General features: G+C 51.2%; 2 protein-coding genes across 4 annotated transcripts in view; one reads left to right on the top strand and one right to left on the bottom strand.

Moving 5' to 3' along the window:
• The window catches only part of GAB2 (GRB2 associated binding protein 2), a 187,972-nt gene extending 183,548 nt beyond the window's left edge, over positions 1-4,424 (top strand). The window contains exons 9-10 of the mRNA XM_059411796.1: positions 730-855; positions 1,523-4,424. Of these exons, the coding sequence (XP_059267779.1) occupies positions 730-855; positions 1,523-1,666 (270 nt within the window). The 3' untranslated portion in view covers positions 1,667-4,424. The remainder of the gene's footprint in view (positions 1-729; positions 856-1,522) is intronic.
• Positions 4,425-5,587: 1,163 nt separating this feature from the next.
• USP35 (ubiquitin specific peptidase 35) overlaps positions 5,588-21,262 on the bottom strand; it is a 51,848-nt gene continuing 36,173 nt past the window's right edge. For all 3 annotated transcript variants that reach the window (XM_059411750.1, XM_059411741.1, XM_059411759.1), the window contains 4 exons: positions 10,569-10,662; positions 9,569-9,675; positions 7,796-9,056; positions 5,588-6,835 (listed from right to left, as the gene is read on the bottom strand). In XM_059411750.1, coding sequence (XP_059267733.1) covers positions 6,668-6,835; positions 7,796-9,056; positions 9,569-9,675; positions 10,569-10,662 — 1,630 coding nt within the window. In that variant the 3' untranslated portion in view covers positions 5,588-6,667. The remainder of the gene's footprint in view (positions 6,836-7,795; positions 9,057-9,568; positions 9,676-10,568; positions 10,663-21,262) is intronic.

Raw genomic sequence — 21,262 nt, 5'->3', positions numbered from 1 at the left:
TACAGCGAGACTCAAGTGGGTCTGGGAGCCTGACAACAGACTCGGTTCCCGGCCCCACTCGCCAGCTGGACAAGCACAGGCAACATTTTTTTTCCCAGGTTGAAATGACACAAATTTATTCTCTTACTGTTCGGGAGGTCAAAATCCCAAAATGGGTCTTACAGGACTAAAACCAAGGGGTTAGCAGAGCTGTGTCCTTTCCAGAGGCCCCAAGGGAGAATCTGATCCTTGCCTTCTTCAGCTCCTCGAGGCTGCCTGTGTGCCTTGGTTGGTGGCCCCGTCAGCAGCCCTGTCCTTCCAGCCTCAGCTTCTCCGATTCGATGCTCCTGCCTTTCTCCTTTACTTAAAAGGACCCCTGTGGTTACACAGGGCCCAGTGGGACGGTGCAGGATGATCTCCATCTGATTATCCTTAATTTAACCATACGTGCAGAGTCTCTTTGCCATGTAAAGTAACATCTCCACTAGTTCTGGGGACTAGACACAGACGTGCTGGGGACAGGCGTCAGGCCACTTCTCTGAACCATAGTTTTATCTTTGTTTTAAACAAGAATAGTAAGAATAGCTACATCCCAGGATCCTTATGAGGGTTTAAATGAGGACATGAGCAGTCCCTGGCCCAGCGCGGGACTCTGAGTGGGCACTCCACATCCAGAGGTGTGGGTTTTTCCAGGTGGTGGGTTCGTCTGCTTTCTACACTTACAAATGGTTTTTCTCTCCTTTGTAATAGCAAAATCCAGTGTCTGCATCTCCCATTCCCAGTGGCACCAACAGTCCTGCCCCGAAGAAGAGCACGGGCAGTGTTGATTATCTTGCCCTGGACTTCCAGCCGAGCTCCCCCAGCCCCCACCGCAAGGTACCGCCACAGCCTAGCCCTTGGCCTTGTGCTGCCTGCCTGCTTTTCCTTTAGTCTGGGTCTTAGAGGACCTGCACGCCGCCTCTGAAAGCACAGGGGCTCGAGTTCTGTCCAGCCTTCTCAGCCAGTCCATCTCCCTTGTACCAGTGAGCAAATGGGTGCAGGCCAGGAGCCGGGATCCGCTCAGGGTTACAAAGGGAATGAGTGACAGAGCCAAGCCGCAAGGATGCTGTGTCCTGGTCTTGAGCTTCTGAGAACTGGCGAGGTGCATCCACTGCCTTTGGTACAGGGACCTGCAGCAGAGACTCCCGGGCCCCAGAAAGCCGCTCCAGGAAGCACACTTGGCTGCCCAGTCCAGACAGTGGGCTGGCTGCCAGTGCTCCCCTCTGGCGGGTGCTTGTTTGCACCTGGCAAATTTCTTCATAGGGAGGTGGGTGGAGGCCGAACTGAAGGCCAGGGTCCCCTGGGGGCTGGGAAACCAGGAGTGCTGACGAGGGCTGTTGCAGTGCAGGAGAGATACAGGGTGGGCTGTAAAGGTCCCTTTCAGAAACAATACAGGCTCCTGATGCCCATCTCCTCTCCCCTTCAGGAGCTCAGAAAGAGACCCCCCCACCCCTGTTCCCCACCATCCGGATAACTCACAGCCACCTCCCCATTCTGTCCTCAGCCATCCACGTCATCTGTCACTTCTGATGAGAAGGTGGACTACGTTCAAGTGGACAAGGAGAAGACCCAGGCCCTGCAGAGCACCATGCAGGAGTGGACAGATGTGCGGCAGTCCTCGGAGCCTTCCAAGGGTGCCAAACTGTGATATGGGGCCACCGCACCTGGGGAGGGGCCAGGAGGCAGCATCTCCAGTGCTGGCTCCTCTCCTCTACCCCCACCTCCCAACTCACACAATCGCTCCTCTCCCAGTGCCCCCTCCTGCCACTCTGGCCTTCAAAGCACTTGATGTCAGGGACCCTGAACCCCTCTCCTAAGAGGAGAGGGCCTGATCAAGGCACTTCCTCTGCCCACTCGGGGCCCCCCTTTGATTTTTACCAGTAATGGCCATGCCTCTACCCACCTTAGTTAGAGCTATTGCCAAAAAACATCCTTCAGCCTCTTCCTGTCCTTTAGACCTGAACACCTATTAGGCTTTGGGAGGGGCTGGGGCTCTGAGCCAGATTCCACACCTCACTTCCGGTCCTAGCCCTCAAGCCCTCCAGCTACTGGGCTACCTCTCCTTCAGTCCCAGAAGATGCCACATTGTCTCGCTGACCCAGGGAGCCCAGGACCAGCAGAGGAAAGTGGACATGGACTTCATCCTTGTCTTGGTAGAACAAGGCAAGGCCCCCAAAAGATGAAGTTGAGAAGGAAGGTTAGCAGTGGTCTTGAGGGACACAGGAAGGAGGTCCTGGATGCAAAAGGCAGGTGATACGGACAGGAGTCCTGCCCCTGTGTAGTTGGAATGGGTTCGGAGAGGCAAAGGGAGGAGGACACAAGAGAGGGAAAACAGAGGAGGATGGGCAGGGGTGACCAGGGCCCCTAGTCCAGTGGCGCACCCAGGCCCCCCATGGGCGTACAGGAGGGGCTAGGAAGGTGTGGGGTGCTGCAGCCAGTGCAAGGTGGAGAGGGAGTCGGGGGCAGTGGGTAGGTACTGCAGGGGCTACCCCTGAGGGGCTGGCCGCTGTAGTGGGGAGGGAGCAGCAAACGTGCCTCTGCAGGACAGGTGGTGGGGGAGCGCAGATAACTGATGGGCTGAGAGGCAGGAGTCGGACAGTGCAGCTGGGGGCAGGGGGGTGGGGGTGGGATGGAAAGCCCGGGCAATGCCTGGGGCTGCAGGCCAGAGCGGTGAGTGTGAGGGTCATGGGGAAAGCATTGCAGGGGAGGGTGGGGCCAAGAGGATGTTGGGGAGGGCTGGGGCTTCTGCTGCAGCCTAAGCCAGTAGGAGTATGGTCCCCGGAGCCCTGAGCCATGTTGGATTCAGACCTGGTCCCTGGGAAGGGAGAGGCCAGACCTCTGCTCCTGTGGCTTAAAGGCCCTGCATGAGCTGTGTCCTCCCCCACCAGGTATTTTGTCCTAAGGTGGGAAGGACAGATCTGAATCTTTTGCCGATGGTTCTTGCCCAAATCTTCCAGGGTTGCCGAGGTCTCATCCCACCCTGGGATGAACAGATCTCATTCCTACAGAAAAAAATACTTCCCACCACGGCTGACAGAGGTGGCTACCGCTCACCTTTGGGTTCCCGTGAGCACACACCTGGCCATGGTCTCAGAAGCCCCACTCCGGCCAGGAGGATTTTCTGCACGCTCTCCTAGCAGTTCAGCTCAACTCAGTGGGCACTGATGAATGGCTGCCGGAGCCAGGTTCTGGGAATTTGAGAATTTGTGCACTTGAGGTGTGGGTAGGGGAGACCCAAGGGCACAGGACATTGGTAAGGGCCGTGAGAGAGACTGGAAGCAAGGCTACTTCAGGATGGTAGTGCAGATCAGGGATAGGTGATGTCTGGGAAAAGGGGGTGCTGAGATGGGCTCGAGAGGCAGGAAGAAGGGCAGGGTAAAGCACTGGGGCTGATGGCAGTGGCTGACACTGTCCCTTTAAGGCCCTCGCTGCAGGGTCTCCTAGGGCAGAGCATTGAGTGGCGCTGCCCTGTGACCCAGGTGCCAGCACTTTGGACTATGAATGAAACTGAGTGTTCAAATCTAGTGTCCAAGGAGGCCTCCTTCCAGCTCTTGGTTCCTGCAGCTCCCAAGCCCTCAGAGTGAAGGTGGAGGGGCAGAGACAGAAGGACGTGTAAGAGGATGAGGGCCTGGTGAATGTAGAGACTCGGGCCTCCCCCAACCTGGTGTCTAGTACACACCTGCCTGTTCAGTTTAGCTCCCTGGTGGCCTGGCAAGGGCAGACCCAGGACGCACGGTGCCTGGGCCAGCAGGAGCAAGCAGCAGAGAGGGAGGAAGGGTTCCAGGGAGTTGAGCAAAGCAAGGTCCCAAGGAGCCACCGCCTGTGAAAGGATGGTTCCATCAGAGGGTGGCTAAGGCCCTTCCAGGCTGTTTCTCTGCAGGGGTCTGGCTCACCGGGGATGGGCAGCACCCAGGGCCTTAGTCAGTCTGCCCGGTCCCCTTCCCGAGATGGGACTTTGAAGACTTCTACATTTGAAACCCTTCAAATACGCCCCATTTGTAGGAGAGAAGCACAACCCTTCCCGCTCTGCAGTGAGTGGAGCAAGGGCTTGCCCTGGCCGACCCACCCCTCACACCCTTCCAAGAGCTCTGGCCGCAGTTCGCACTCCGGGGCACCCCATGAGGAAGCGAGGCTGGGCCCAGGAGCACTGCAGCTCCCTCCTCCGGGAGCCAACGTTCTGGGACTTTGCAAGCTCCCTGCGCTGCCTGTGGAGGGGCCCCCTCGAGGTGCAGGCTGTCCTGTGATAGATGGTGGTGTGTATTCTTGTGTGTTGGTTACATGTGTCTTGAAATTTAGAATCATTTCGCACAGAACTGTCTGTCAGGAAGAGAAAAGGGGCTAACAGCCCAGTCTTAGGTTCTTGCCCTGTTATACCATTTTAAAATCGACATTTAATTTTTCAAATCACTGTTGGTGCCTAATTACTTAAGTTATTAATTTATTCTGTTTTCTCTTTTAAAAATGTGTAACATGTATTTATCCTGTGCGTAGGTCTGGGGCGGGGTGGGAATGTGTTCTTGTGAGTCCTGGTTTTGCTGTGGTGACACACGGCACAGGCCTGGAGCTTGCAGGGCCCTTTTTACGTGGTGTTGGAGCAGGACAACAATAAAGTCCATTAGAAGCAACCAGAGAAGGCTGCTGGAGCCTGCCTTGTCTGAAGGCGCCGGGGAGGGAATCCGCCTGCATAGAATCCCTGCCTGGGGGCCACCCATGTATCGGCCTACACCCAGCTCTTCAGGGCCCCCGTGAAGATAGGAGCCATTCTGCTCCCTTTCATTTTAATAGGGAGTAATGGGGCCCTCATCTTGACTGGGAATGAGAATGAATCCTCCTTACCTTGGAATGTATGTTCCTGATGTAGAAAATGGAAACTGTAACTTCCACCCATTCATCTTAGAGGGTGCACGGAGTGTAGAGATGAATTCTGGGCATGACTTGGTCTCTGCCAGACTACCAGCCCAGTTTTGCTGATTCCTAAGGTCTGATGTCTCAAGCCTCTGGGACATAGGCCAAAACTCACCTCCTCCACCTCCAGCACTGGCCGGCCAGCCAGCCCTCGCAGTCCCTGGCCACACCATGGCCTCTGTCCCTGACTTCCCACCTGCTTTGTTCCCCCAGATGGGTAGGGTTGGGGTGGAAAGGGCTCCTACATGACCTCCCCAGCTCCAAGAATGGGCTGGCACCTGGGGACACCAGGGAGGGGGGGCTACCCACCCCCCTCTTTCCTCCTGGCCATAGCCCATCCCAGGAGGGGGCCACAGACCTGTACCAGGTTCTCCCAGGGAAGGCAGGAAGAATGTGGGAGCAGCAGTAGCCAGTTCTGGGCAGTCCAGAGTTCTCAGGGTCTGAAAAATCTCCAGATGCAGGGCCTCTGGCTTCACCCGATGGGTGAGTCCCCCCAACAGGACTTCCTTGGGCAGTGGACTGGGTAACTGCCTCTCAGGGTAATGAGTGTCCTTGCCTCTACCAGCACCTGCCTCTGGGGACTATGACCACTGCTGGTCCCAGCTCTACCCTCGGGGTTCTCCCGGTCCTCACCTTGAACTTGCAAGCGCTGTCACCTCCTGTGGGGTGTCACACAAGCCAAGAGGGCACAGGTTGTACCCTTCTCACTGCCCAGACACAGCAAGAAACAAAGGGCACTGCCGCCATCTCGGCCACTGAGGCAGAAAGAATGACATCTTTAAAGGCTTCGGAGAACCTATTTTTATTCCCGTTTGAGACCCTGAGTCTCTTCTCTCTGTGTAGAAGGGTACAGCAGTGTCAGGGCACATGAGGTCAATATCTGCTCCTCACCAAACCACCCCCAGCAGCCCCGAGGCCATGGCTCGCATGCCCACAGATGAGGAGCTGAGCCAGCCAGCTTTCCTCAGGTCTGACGATGGCTTCGTGAGAAACGCAAACATAGCTGCAGTAGAATTAAGATTCTCTATCTTAACCAGAAAGGGGATGCAGGTGGTGGCATCTCAGGCACTGAGGCAGGCTAGGGGAGATAGGGTTTGGGGGGGGACTGTCCCCTCTATGCACAGTCTCTGACCCCGTGCCAGGCTGCTTCCCACCTACACTCCCCTCAAAGAAGTACCAAGGGTGTGGGCAACCCCAGCTGGAGCCTCTGGAACCCCCTCAGAGAACCCAGAAGGTGGCTCCGAGCCTGCTCTGCTTTTTATACTAGAGAGCAATAGGATTGTCTGAAGGGAGCAAGGAGGGCTATGCTACTTGATGGCAAAACACTGTAGCTGTGAAGTCAGCCCCGGCACGTAGCCTGCTGGGGGGACAGGGGGACAAGGCCCAGAGAGTGTCCATCTAAGCTGTTTCAAGTTGACCAGGACACTTGGGTGAGAAATCTTAATGGTGCTGATCCCAGGATTGGGGCCTGAGGCCCAGGGTCAGGGGCTTGGCTCTCACCTCTGTATCGGTCTCTCTGCACCCTCCAGGCTGAGGAGTGACATCCCAGAAGCTTCCTCTCCACCTTCCCTGCCCTTGGGAGGGGGGCCTGTCTTCAAGGCTGGACCTGCCTCCACCAGACCCCACCTGGCAGAGCGCCTCTGCCTCGGTCCCCACCCAGTTCCCTGAGGGAGATGATCAAGGCCTCCATGCAGTGGGCTGTGGCGCCCCCCGCAGGTGGGAGCAGGCTGGGGCAGGGTCCACATTAGAAGACCAGTCTGTGGAAGTCACCACCACTGCCACCTGCAGGACTGCAGCCTCCTGGTGAGCCTTCGTCCTCATCCTTGTCTTCGTCGAAGCCCCTCCCCCAGTGCGGAGAGGCTGGGAGCGCAGAGATGTAGGCCGCCCTGCTTCGGGCCTCCTTCTCCTGTTCCTGGGAACACAGATGCGGATGCGGAAGGAGGTTTAAAATTCAGGCTCTGAAGCCAGAGGCTTCACTGCACCCCAACCCACTGCCATCCAGCATAGCAGTTCCAACTGTCTCCGGGGTGCCCTGGGCCAAGCACCAAGGACCCTCAGGTCCTGCCCGCAGGATGTGCCAGCCCTGCAGGAGGGTGGCTGGGGTGGAGCTTCCTTCTACCTTCTATCTAGCCTTCAAAGCCACTCTTCTCCCAGTAACAACTCCTAGCCCCTGGGGAAAAGGAGTTCATTGACACAAGACACAAGTAAGACGGAGTAACTGATGAGGGCCTGCCATGGCCCCAGGAAGAAGGAGCATATCCCACCACACAGGAGCCCTCTGGTGTCCTGACACGGCTGTCCAGCTCACTGCCCAGCGAGGCATGAGGAACATGCCCATCCTCAGGCTGAATGGAGGCCAGCCTCACAGTTGCTCCTCGCCCGCTGCCCCGCCACCTGGAAGACCCATCAGAAACCTACAGCCAGCCTGGTGTCCCCACACGGACTCCGGCGCCGCTGCCCACAGGACCCCATGGGATGACTCTAGTGGTTCATGGCCTCTGCCGTTCCAGCTGCTAAGTATTCTGATACCACCCCTGACTCAGAAGAGGGGAGTCGAAGGCATATGAGAGGAGGTTCTGGGCAGCGTGGTCCCCAGGTACCCCTGGAAGCCTCGACCTTCCACCACACAATCCCGGGGAGCTCCTTCGCACGCTCAGGACAAGCGTGAATAAACAACTGGTAATCCCTGAACGTCTGCTCCTCTGAAGTAAGGGGTTCTGTCTGTAGAGTCCACCTGTACGGTCCCGGCACAAGAGGGTTAATGACAGGGGAGCAGAAGGGGAGCACACAGGGGAGTATCCCACCCGAGGCGGCTGCTGTGCAGGGAAGCCCTCCACCCGGGGATGAGCTCAGAGGCCCCGGGCCTGCTCACCTGCAGGTAAAGGATGTTGTCTTTGGAAATGGCCTCCATCAAATCTTTGTGGAGGGTGGGCTCCGCGCGGCCTCTGGGAGAGCCAGGCTCGGCCTCGGGCCCCTCCCCGGGCCGCTGCCGGTAAAAGAGCACGTAGGCCGTGTCCTTGGGGAAGAAGGAGGTGACGTTGCTGACAGACTCAAAGGAGGAGAAGGATACCCGAGTGTCGTTGAACAGGTACCACTGGTTCTCCGGCTCAGGCCTATCTGCAGCGCCCGGCAAGGGGGCTGGGCGGGCGGCGCCCTCCCGGGCATAGCAGTAGTAGTGGCCACTCTCCGAGGACACTCCGGAGTGCACGACGACGCTGCAGAGGTCGTAGGCCCGGCCCCGGCCCCCCGCCAGCGGCAGGCGGAGCAGCAAGGGGATGGAGACGTCGTCCAGGATCTTGCGGCGGCGCATGGTGCGCAGGTCGAAGGAGAAGCGCAGCAGGGTCAGGATGAGGTAGCGCGGCCCCTGGCTCAGCTCCACCGCCTTCTCGGCGTCCTGCAGCGAAGCGCAGGGCTCGCAGTAGTAGCGGTTCTCGGCCGTCAGCCTTTCAGGGCACAGGAAGTAGTTGACCAGGTCCAGGACGGAGCGGGAGCCCTCTCCGGCGGGCGTGGAGGCAGGGGCACCCCGGTGGGTCCCTGGCCCCGGGCTGTCCTCTTCCTTCTCCTTCGTGGTCTCAGCCTCCTTCTCCTTCTCTGCCTTTTCTTCCTCCTCCTCTTTCTCTTTCTCCTCTTCCCCCTCCTCCTCTTGGGTCCTTTCCACCTCCTGTGCTGCTTCCTCTGCTTGCTCCTCCCTCTCCACCTTCTCCTCCCCACGGCTCAGCCCCCCAGGTCCCTGGCGGCCCAGACCTTCCACAGCCAGGACAGAGGTGGGGGCGTCCCCCGTGACACAGTGTTTCCTCTGCCTCCGAGGACCGACCCTGCCTGGAACCTGGGCTTGGGAGGATGCCTGGGGTTCCCGGCCGCCTATGTCCTCTGCAGGGAGCATCACTGAGCCCAGGCGGCGGCGGCGACAGCGCTCAGTAGGGGGGAAAGCAAGAGAGAGGTCCGTGAAGGCCTCCTCTCTGGAGGAGACGTTGAGGCAGCGGAGGCAGCGTATGCGAGTCACAATCTTGCCTCCGAACATTTTCTCCACGGAGGTGGGACTTGGGCTGGGGGGCTCCTCCGGAGGGGATGGCAAGCTGGACTGCTTGAGCTTTTGGCAGATCCTTGTCCCTGTTTTCTCCTCTTCGTGCAGCCTGGAGCAGAGAGCATGGGGATTTCACACACGCACGGATCCATTCTCTGGGCCATCCACCTTATCCAGGGGCCACCCGCTTAGACGTGTGCATGGTTATGCACAGTCCCCACACATAGGTGCCAATGACATCCACACAAATGCACTCACAAGCCAGGCACACATGCCACACACTTCCTTCCAGGCAGGCCCACGAACCTGCCATGTGGAGAGGTGCCACGTCTACATGCATGTGCCCCCAGTGCTGTGCTGAACACGTGCACACACACACTCAAGCAAGCAGAACACACGCATATGCACGCACTGACCCCTCCCCAGTCAGGGCTCTGGTGAGCAAATGTCCCTCACACGCAGCCCTGCCCAGCCCTCACGGCACCATTCGCTGCGCCTTCCGTGAGTGCAGTGTGGCACCCGCTTCCAGGGACAGGTCACGCAGCGGGGAGATGGGCTATCCCTCAGGCACCCTCCTCCGGCTCCCAAGCCCCCAAGCAGAGCCCGTCTGGCCCCCCTTACCGATCCAGCAGGTACTTTAGGTACTCTGAGCAGTCCTGCTGGGTGCCGGGGCTGAACCAGGGTGTCCAGGATGCAGAGAGAAAGTTCTCTGGAGAGATGGCAGGCCGCTAGGACCAAGGCAGGTGGAAGGCACATCAGGAGCAGGAGGCCACTCACTAACCAGCTCTGCTGCACGCTAGGCCCGAGGGTACCTGGGGACTCTCTGTCCCAAACTCCCTGGCCTCCACCATGAAGTCCTCCCCACCCCTCGTCCCTGACCCAGCCTCTCCCACCACGTCCATGCAGCCCCTGCGCACGGCCTTAGGCTTGTTTCTCTAGTGATTTGCTCTCCCCCAGCACACCTATTTCTTTCCAGACCCTTCTCCATTGCCCTTCCCTCTGTCTAAAACATCTTCCCTCCATCAAAAGCCTACAGAGTTCAAGATCCAGATGCACGGACACCTGTTCCATGAGGTCTTCCCAATGGTCCCGCCCCCTGCCACAATCAGCTCTTCTCTCCCTTGCGTGCACACAACACTGCATTTCCCTCCTTTCAAGCATTACAACTGTTCTCTGCAGCTCCACCTTCCCCACCAGACTATGGGCTCCATGAAGACCCGAACTGTGGCTTCCTCCTCTCTGTGACCCCCACAGGGCCTTGCATAATGCCTGGCCAAGGGTTTCAGGTCCCATGAGGGCAGAGACCGTGAACAAAACAAATACAGCCCTCAGGGGGCCTGGCGATGCCAGTGCTCAGAAATGACAGCAGATGAGACAAACAGCATCTAGCACAAGGGCATGAATTACTGATGGGAGAGACCTGGCCATCAGCACACAGAAGGGGGCACAAGGAAGCACTCCCTCTCCTGTCCCATGAGGCACCAAACCGACCATGAACCCACGCCAGCCCCAACGTGGGACTCACCAGCATACCCCAGGAAGCAGGGCCTTCGACCCAGAAGCAGGGAGGTGGCAGCCCAGGGGCCTCCTCTCCATCGTGCACCAAGCCCCCTGCACTCACCTGGCTGTGCTCTAGGAAGGCAAAGAGCCACTGCAGCTTGGTCATCAGGGGCTGGGAGTTGTTCTCCGTCAGTCTGAGCACACAGTGTCTGAAGCTTCAGAAGAAAGCAAAAGCATCCAGGGTGTAAGCCGAGGGCATCCAAGGAGCCTCTCCTCACCCGCAGCCCAGGCAACCCCGGCACCCAGCCTCAAGGCACAGCAGCTACCTCAAGCTCAGGCAAGAAAAAGCAGGTGAACAACCCAGCCTGGACAGTGAAGTCGGCCCCGCAGCTCGTTCCAGTTCAGACAGCCCACGACCCTGAGACTCAAAGGCTCCAGGGAGCTGAGAGCCTACAGTCGCAGGGCGGGAAGGCTGGAACTCTCCTGCGTGCGCCAGTCCGCACCTTCGTGGCGCACACCCATCTCTTCCTCCCCCGGAAACGGCCTTCAGAGCCACCCAGAGCAGCTGGCCTTGCTGCAACCAGGTCCCTCCCAGTCTGCTCTCACAGCCCCTTCTCAGGACCCCCACGCCATGGCCCTAAGACCACCCAGGTGGTTCTGCTGCCTTCGAATGAGGGAGGCAGGGGTCCATGTGAGGAGTGCGCTGCACAAGGAGGATACGGCAGGGAGAGACAGTCTCCCCACAACCGGGTGGGACCCTGTGGGAGAGGGGAAGGAGGCCCTGCTGACACCAGCACTGCCTTGGAGCGAGCCAATTCCCAGGCCTCACCTTAGCTCCTGTGCTCACAAACAGCTCTGGGCAGCCAGGTCAGGCATCTTTCCAACCTAAGCCTGCTGCACAGAACAGTGTTACCCAAGCATGACCCCCTTGCCATCCGTCACAAAGTTCAAGTGCAGGAGCTGAGGGAGCAGTTAGGGATGTGTACAGCAATGTGACCTCACTACCATCATGTAAGCACAGGATCAGTATTCTGTTCTGGTAGGTTGTCTGACTGTATTTTACAAAAATTAACAGTCTGTAGCAGACGGGAAACTGGAAAAACTAGACCTTCACCAGGTCTGAGAAGCACACACATTAGGAAGTGCTCGAGAGTTGGCTCTGACCTCCCCACGCTAGACCCGAAGCTCAGAGAGGAGAAACCTACTTGAAGTCATACCACAAGCCAGGGCAAAGCTTCTTGCTCTGTTTCTTTTTTTAAAAAGATGCCTAAGTGTGGTGCGGGTGAAAGATGAGTCAAATGGATCAACAGGATATAACAGAGAGCCCAGAAACAGGCCCCAAAATACCGCCCACTGACCTTGGACAAAGGAGCAAAGGCAAAACAAGGGAGCAAAAACCAGTCTTGTCAACAAATGGAACATTTGGACACCCACAAGAAAAATACACACACCAAGACACATACCTCACAATCATCCCACAAAATTAACTCAAGACAGACCAGAGACCTAAATACAAAACACAAAATGAAAAAATTCTCAGACAGTAACACAGGAGATAACCTCTATGACCTTTGGTATGGTGAAGCATTTTTAGAGGCAGCACCAAAGACATGATCTATGAAAATAATTAATAAGCTGGATTTCCTTAAAATTAAATTCTTCTGTTCTGGGAAAGAAAACACCCAGAGAATTAAAAGACAAGTCAGAGTCTTGGAGAAAATATTTGCAAAAGACACATCCAATAAAGGCCTGTTATCTAAAATATACAAAGAATTCTTAAAACTCAACAATAAGAAAACCAACAACCAATTTTTAAAAGGGCCAAATACAGAGAAAGGGGAGTGTCCAAGTTGGTGGCATAGTGAGATCCGGAACCCCAAAGACACACCCAATCCACAGCTCCCTCTGGATCGGGTCCCTCTGAAAAAGATCTGAAAACTAGAAGAACTGCTTTTCCACAACCAAGGACAGAAGGACCACCCTGAGATGCCTCCGAGGGGCTTAGACAGGGTCTTGCAAAAAACCCCACCCTGCCAGCAAAGACACATAACAGGGAGAGGTGGTCCTAGACAGGCGCTTCCGCCAGGGGACAGAAGAGTTGATGCCTCCCGCCTAGCACCCCAGAGCCTGGGATATTTACTGGAGAGAGAGGAGCCTCCAGAACATGGGACTGGCAAAGCCAGGGGTCGCAAAGTACTCTGATAAACTGAGCTCTGCCCCGGAGGGCTTGACCTGAGCTCCAGGGAAAAAAAAAACGCAGTTTGCAAAATGCCTGAACTATAGGTCTGATCAATTTATTTCCAGATCTGGAGACAACAGCTAGAGGAATGCAGACAGCTGAGAAGCCCCCTGGTGATGGGGACCTTGGGGGGGTGACCATCACTGCACCACAGGCAGAGTGCCAGCATGGGTAGGCAGACTCAGCCGGGCACCCAGCCTCCACCGCCTCGCTGGAAGGGACAGGAGTGCATCCACTGAGTCAGACCGCACAGGGAGTGGTAGTGCAAAGACAGGCTAAGACAGCGAGTGCAAACTGTCATGGAGTTCTGGCACTCCAGAGAGAGAATCTGCTAGTGCAGGTGGGCGAATGCAACAATCCCCTGGCCCCTGAAGCGGAGACATGTGTGCAGACGAGGCCCTCTCCCACCGCACTGCAGAAACCCAGGGGTGTATACAGTCCCACCATTTCTCTGCCGTCTTTCTGAAGCCAGCTAACAAGCCCATTCCCTACACTCTCTGGCTGTCTTGCTCAAGCAAGTGGGTACGCACGACCCACACGGGAGATGCCCCTTGATCACCCGGCCCTCATGGCCCAAGACGGCTACGGTTAGCAAGCTGTGCACAAAGCTAACACACAGAAAGTTCCTGGCAGGGGGCGCCTGGGTGGCTCAGTGAGTTAAAGCCTCTGCCTTCAGCTCAGGTCATGATCCCAGGGTCCTGGGATCGAGCCCCACATCAGGCTCTCCGCTCCTTGGGGAGCCTGCTTTCTCCTCTCTCTCTCTCTGCCTGCCTTTCTGCCTACTTGTGATCTCTGTCTGCAAATAAATAAATAAAATCTTTAAAAAAAAAAAAAAAAGTTCCTGGCAGGCTACCCACCCCCACCCCCACCCCAAGGACACTGCACAGGCCACACAGGCCACACAGACTGAAACACAACCTGACTCTGCCTATGAAAAAAGCCAAATACTTAGTCCAGAGCATCAGCCAGAAGGACAGGTTTCAGGTTTCCCACCTATCTAGAGGCTGAGAAAGCCCTTCCAGAACAGGAGCAAGGAGACAGAACATTGTGCACACCCTTCACCTCACTCCTGCTGGAGGGAACTCCCAGAAAGGAGCTTGGCTGGTGCCCTGATTTTTAAAACTGTTGTCCAGGGAACACTTCCAGATCTGACCTGGAGGCCGGCAGGGATTACTACTGTAGCAACATAGGACCTAACATATTCACATACTTCACAAGCTACTGCCTGAGAGTCTGGCTTCCCATCTCCGAAACTAGGTGCTAAATGAGGTCCCTACCTTTGGATCACTGACAGGTCTTAGAACCTGCTTGAATGGGGTCATATCAATAGGGACATATGAAGAATAAATCCAGTGATTTAGCAAATTACAAAAGTTCAAGAGATAACCAAGAACCAGGACAAGAGTGACCAAGAATCCACCTACAAAAGGCCACGCCTTAAAGACAAAGAGTGGTTGTTCTGCCTAATACGGAAAACAGAGGTAGAAAGTCAAGGAAGATGAGGCAACAGAACTGTGCTCCAAACAAAATAACAAGATAAGGGAGTTGGCTTCTCCCTCTCACTTTCCCTCTGCCCCTCCCCACCCCCACTCACACAAATAAATAAAATCTTAAAAAAAAAAAAAAAGAACAAGATAATACCTCAGAAAAAGACCTTAAGGATGAGGTCTTAATCTTAATCTACCTAATAAAGAATTCAAATGAATGAGCATAAACATGTTTACCAGACTTGGGGAAGGGGCAGCGGTGGGGACTAGATGAACACAGTGAGAAATTCTACAACAAAACAGCATGGTGAGAAAGTACCAAAAGGAAGTCACAGAGGTGAAGAACATGACAACTCAAATGAAAAATAGACTAGAGCAGCTCCACAGCAGAATGGATAAGAGAAACCAGCAAGCAGGAAGACAAACCAGTGGAACTCACCCAGACCAAACAGCAAAAGGAAACAGAATTTTAGAAGAATAAAAGTAACTTAAGACACCTCGGAGACAATATCAAATGGAATAACATTCATGATAGAGGGGTCCCAGTAGAAGAAAGAAAGAGCCAGGAAATGTATCTGAAGAAACAGGCTGAAGACTTCTCTAACCTGCGGAAAGAAACAGACATCCAAGAGAAGAAAGCCCAGAGAGTTTCAAATAAGAGGAACCCAAAGACAGCCACGGCAAGAAACATTATCATTAAAATGTCAAAACTTAAAGCATCTTAAAAGCAGCAAGAGAATAACAAGCTTTTACCTACCAAAAAAATGTTTAAAATAAAAATAAAACCATGAAGGCTACTAACAGCTTTGTCAGCAGAAATTTGACAAGCTAGATGAGAGTGGAGTGACATATTCAAAGTGCTGAAAAGAGAAATTTACAACTGAGAACACTCTACCCTGCAAGGTTATCATTCAAATTTGAAGGAGAGATAAAGAGCTTTAAAGATAAGCAAAAACTAAGGGAATTCATCATTACTAAATAGGCCTTATGAATAATATTAAACAAACTTCTTTAAGCTGAAAAGAAATGTCACTAATAACAAAAACATGCACAGAAATAAAAATCTCACTGGAAAAGCTAAATACATAGTAAAGATAATGGATTAATCAGTTAGTTACAAAGGTACTAAGAAGACTAAAAGATAAAACTCACAAAATTAACTAAAACTATAATAATTAACTAATATATATACATTAAAAAAGACATAAAAAGAGATATCAAAAACATGAAACTAGGAAGGCACCCGGCTGGCTCAGTGTGTTAAGCAACCAACTCTTGGTCTCAGCTTGGGTTATGATCTCAGGGACGTGAGAGCGAGCCCCATATCAAGCACTGCAGTGGGCTCTGCACTCAGCAAGGAATCCACTGGAGATCCTCTCCCTCGTCCTTTCTCTTCCCCCCAACCCTGTTTGCATGCACATGTGTTCTTACTCTCTCAAGAAAACAAAAAACAAAAACATGAAACTAGGGAGGGGAGTAAAATGTACTTTTCAAATGTGTTCAACCATTAGTTGTTATCAACTTAAAATAAAATGTAATTAGACAAATAATATGATGTCTGTGGACATCACAGTAACCACACACCAAAACTTAGAGTAAATACACAAAGAAAATGAGAAAGGAGTCCAACATACTATTTTAAAACATCATAAAACCACAAAGGAAGAGAGAGAAAGAAAGGAACTACACACAAAAGGCAGAAAACAATTAACAAAATGGCAATAAATACATAGCTCTCAATAATTACTTTAAATGTAAATGGGCTAAATTCTTCAATCAAAAGTGAGCTGAATCGATAAAAAACAATACCTATCCATATACTGCCTACCAAAGACTCACTTCAGAAGTCAGGACACAGACTGACAAGTGAAGCAATGGGAGAAAAGAAAGATACTCCATGCAAATGTAAACGAAAAGACAGCTGGGGAAACTGCACTCACATCAAACAAAATGGAATTTACAACAAATACTATTAAGACAAAGAGGGGCACCACATAATGGTAGAGGGGCTGATCCAGTAAGAAAATATAATATTTATAAATCTGGGGTCTCCCGGGTGGCTCAGTTGTTGGGCATCTGCCTTCAGCTCAGGTGATGCCAGGGCCCTGGGATTGAGCCCCACATTGGGCTCCCTGCTTGGCAGGAAGCCTGCTTCTCCCTCTCCCACTCCCCCTGCTTGTGTTCCCTCTCTCATTGTCTGTCAAATACATAAATAAATAATCTTTTAAAAAAATTTATAAATACACATGTATCTAAAATAGGAGTGCCAAAATATGCAAAGCAAATATTAACACACTTAAAGAGAGAAAAGGAGAACAATACAACAGTAAGGAATTTTAACACCTCACTTACATCAATGATCAATCAACCAAATGGAAAATTAGTAAGGGAACACCAGCCATCAGCAACACATTAGACCAGATGAACTTAACAGAAAAATACAAAACATTCCATCCAAAACAAGGAGAATAGACATTCTTCTCAAATGCACATGGTACATTATGCAGATCTATCACACATTAGGTGACAAAAGCAGTCTGAATAAATTCAAGAAGACTGAAAACATATCTAGCATCTTCTCTAACCACTATGGTGTAAAACCAGAAATCATTTACAAGAAGGAAATGGGAAAAACCACAAATCTGTGGAGAGTAAACAATGTGTTATAACTGAACAACTAGAAGAGATCAAAGATCAAAGAAGAAATTTTTAAAATACCTAGAGATAAATTAAAACAGAAATATCCTCCACACACAAAAACAGAAATACAACATACCAAAATCTATGGGATCCAGTAAAATAAGTTCTAAGAAGGAAACTCAGAGTAATACGGGCCTACCTCAAGAAACAAAAGAAATCTCAAACCATTTAACTTTACACCTAAAGGAACTAGAAAAAGAACAAAGCTCACAGTTAAAAAAAAAAAAAAAAGGAAATAATAAAGATCAGAGCACAAATAAATGAATAGAAACTTAAAGCACAAGAGAAATGATCAATGAAACTGAAAGCTGGTTCTTTGAAAACAAAATTGACAAACGTTTAGGTACACTAACAAAGAAAAGAGGACTCAAATAAATAAAATCAAAAGTGAAAAAAATGTTACAATTGATGCCAAAGAAATACAAACACTCATAGGATACTACTATGAACTATAAAAACAATAAATTGGGCAACCTAGAAGAAAAGGATAAATTCTTAGAAATTTACATTAGTTCTAGAAAATCTAAGGATACTGATGACTAGTAAGGAGACTGAATCAGTAATCAAAAAGTCCCAACAAACTGAGGTCTAGAACCAGACACTTCACTGGTGAATTCTACCAAAAATTCTAAGAATATGAAAACTGGGTATCTAGCCTTCACAAATTCTTCCAAAAAACTGAAGAAGAGGGAAAGCTTCCAAACTCATTTTATGAAGCCAGCACTACCCTGATACCAAATACAGACAAGGATACCACCACACACAAAACAGAAAGCTACAAGCCAATATCCATGATGAATACAGATGCAAAAATTGTCAACGAAATATTAGCCAACTGACAATACATTGAAAGGATCATAGACCATGGCCAAGTGGGATTCAAGGATGGCTCAACACCCACAAATTAACATGACATATCACACTAAATGTAATGTAAATTTCATATAATCTCAATAGAGAAAAAGATTTTGACAAAATTTAATATCTCAACAAAATGCATTCGCAAGTAATGAACCATAACATAAAAAAGGTCACATACGACAAACCCACAGCTAACATCATACTCAATAGTGAAAGCTTAACAAAGCAAAGATATTCAATATTCCTGCTTCCATCCAACATAGTACTAGAAGTCCTAGGCACAGCAATTAGGCAGGAAAAAGAAATAAAAGGCATACAATACACGCAAAATATATATACACACATTATATATATTCCATACACACACACACACTGATTTTTTTAATCCATTCATCTGTTTTTGGACACTTGGGTTGTACACACACGATGGGACACTATGCAATCATTAAATTAAAAACATAAAATAAATTTAAAAATAGGGCCCCTGGGTGGCTCAGTAAGCAACTGACTTTTATTTTGGCTCAGGTCATGATCTCAGGATCTTGAGATCGAGCCCTATGTTGGGCTCCAGGCTCTGTGGGGAGTCTGCTTGGGATGCCTTCCCTCTCCCTTGGCCACCCCCCTCAAATAAATAAATAAATCTTTTAAAAATAAATAAATAAATAAAGATCATGCCCTTTCCGATACGGATGGACCTTAAGGATATTAAGCTAAATGAAATAAGACAGAAATAACAAATACACCACGATTTCACTTATGTGTGGAATCTAAAAAACAAAACCAAGACTCACAGAGCCAGACTGGCGGTTGCCAGAGGGGAGGAGCATTGGCAGGGGTGAAACAGGTGAAGGGAATTAAGGAGTACAAACTTCCAGTTAAAAAAAAGTCACAAGCATGGGGAGTACAGTCAATAATATTGTATTAACACTGTAAAGCGACAGATTACAGTAACTAGACCTCTCCTGGTGACCATTTCCTGATGTATACTAATGTCAGATCACTGTGTTGGACACCTGAAACATAATATTGTATGTCGATCATAACTCAATTTTTAAAAGGGCCAAACATCTTAACAGACACCTCACCAAGGATACAGAGATGCCAAATAAGCACATAAAAAGATGTTCCTTGTAATAGGTCATCAGGGAAATGCCAATTAAAACAAAACGGGTTCTGGTCCAAGATGGCAATAAGGAGGACCCTGAGCTCACATTCTCCAGACATACCAAACCTACACCTACTTATAGAGCCATTCTTCCTGAAGAACTAAGGGCTGATTGGACAGCTTCTGCACGACCAACTGGAGAACATCATGAAAGACAGAGACAGAGATGGAAACCAAGGTTCAGAACCTGCACCACCAACTCTGCGAACTGTCATGGGGAGGAACCATCCTGAGGGACCATGAGCAGATTTGTCTATGCTGAGGCACAGTTGAAAAAAGAAAAAAACCTCACTTTAAAAAAGCAACAATAGGGTTCCTGGGTGGCTCAGTGGGTTAAGCTTCTGCCTTCAGCTCAGGTCATGATCCCAGGGTCCTGGGATCCAGCCCAACATCGGGCTCTCTGTTCGGCGGCGAACCTGCTTCCCCCTCTCTCTCTGCCTCTCAGCCTACTTGTGATCACCGTGTCAAATAAATAAAATCTTTTAAAAAAACAAAAAATTAAAAAGCAACAATATAAAGAAACCAGCCCTAGAACTCTTCCAAACAGCAGGGGAGCTGCTGGAACTTCCTCTGGACAAAAGGGCTGTTGAGCACCACAGTTTATGGTCCCCTCCAGCCTGAGAGCACAGACAAGAGCAAAACCCAAGCACCATGGCTGTCCTGCCCCTTCCGTGGGCCCCAGGCCTCTCGCCCATCCCAGGCTGAGCCGTCCCACCAGGACAGCCCCAGAACAGCACACACCCGGATGCCCCCAGTGAACCTGTTACAGCTGCAGCCATCTCATCAAGGTGACACAGTGACAAAGGACCCTGGAACACACCAGGCCTGTACCACTTGGACCCCAGAAGGCTTGCCAGGGCACCCCCAGCTCAGGGCACTCAGAGAACTCCTAGCTCACACCTGCTTTGTGCTAGCCACCGCACCAGGGCACCCCAACTTGCCCAGCATCCGGGACACCAAAGCTTGAAACCACTGTCCTGCAACAGCCCCCTTCATGCCAAGTACTCTGGAATGCCCCAGCCCACACCCTGTCTCGGCTCCAGCTACCCCAAGCTACCTCCTGCATGAAGCACCCTGGGATACCATGGCCCACACAGGCCACAGTTGCAGCCACCCTGCCGGGATGCCCTCTGCACAGAGCACCCTGGGACCACCCCAGCTTGCACCCACTTCAGCTCCAGCTGCCCTGCCAGGGTCTAAAGGGGGTCTCTTACAGGCAGTATCTCGATGGGTCTTTTTTGTTTTAGAGAGAGGGAGAGAAAGAATCTTAAGGAGGCTCCAAGCCCAGGGCAGAACCCCAGGCAGGGTTTGATCTCACGATTCTGAGATCATGACTGGAGCTGAAATCAAGAGTCTGAGTCTTGGGGCGCCTGGGTGGCTCAGTGGGTTAAGGCCTCTGCCTTTGGCTCAGGTCATGATCCCAGGGTCCTGGGATCGAGCCCCACATCGGGCTCTCTGCTCAGCGAAGAGCCTGCTTCCCCATCTCTCTCTGCCTATCTCTCTGCCTACTTGTGATCTCTGTCAAATAAATAAATAAAAATCCTTAAAAAAAAATAAAAAGAGAGAGAGAGCCTGAGGCTTAACTAACTGAGCCACCCAGACACCAGTGGGTGTTGTTTATCCATTTTATTGCACTGCCCGGTGTTTTCTGACTGCAGCATTTAGACCAGGTACATTTTAAATTTAAGTAATTATTGATAGGTACATAGTTATGTTTGTTTTAATTGTTTCTATTGTTTTTAATCATTCTTCTCTGTTCCTTTTTCTCCTGTACTCTCTTCCTTGTGACTGATGACCTTCCCTAATGTTAAGCTTGGCTTTCTATTTTTTGTGTATTACAGGTTTTGGGTTTGTGTTAACCATCAGGTTCATATACGGCATTCTAAGTATACAGCAGTCTATATTAAGTTGATGGTCACCTAAGTTCAAACACATTCTAAAAGAACTTTTTACTCCTACACATTTTATATATATATGTTGACATACACTACATTTTTTACTCATTATTATCTTACTTCTAATTATAGCTTTCCCCCCCCATTTTAAAGAAATCTTTTTAATGTTTCTTACAAGGCCGCTTTAGTGGTGGTGAACTCCTTTAACTTTGTCTGGGAAACTCTAACTCTCCTCCAATTCTAAATGATAACCTTGCCAGGTGGAGTATTCTCTATTGTAGGTTTTTCCCTTTCACCACTTTGAAAGGAAATGGTGCCCCTCCCTCCTGGCCTGCAAAGAACGTGGGCAGTCAGGCCAGATTTGACTTTACTGCCTGTGAGCCAGAAGGCCTGGGGTGCTCAGTGCAGGCGGAGCCCTGGGGCGGTGTCAGGAGCCAAGGCCAGTGCACGCTGGGGTGTCTGAGACAA

The sequence above is a fragment of the Mustela nigripes genome, chromosome 1 (assembly GCF_022355385.1).
Source record: "Mustela nigripes isolate SB6536 chromosome 1, MUSNIG.SB6536, whole genome shotgun sequence".
Lineage (NCBI taxonomy): Eukaryota > Metazoa > Chordata > Mammalia > Carnivora > Mustelidae > Mustela > Mustela nigripes.
This window is presented reverse-complemented; position numbering and strand designations above follow the sequence as displayed.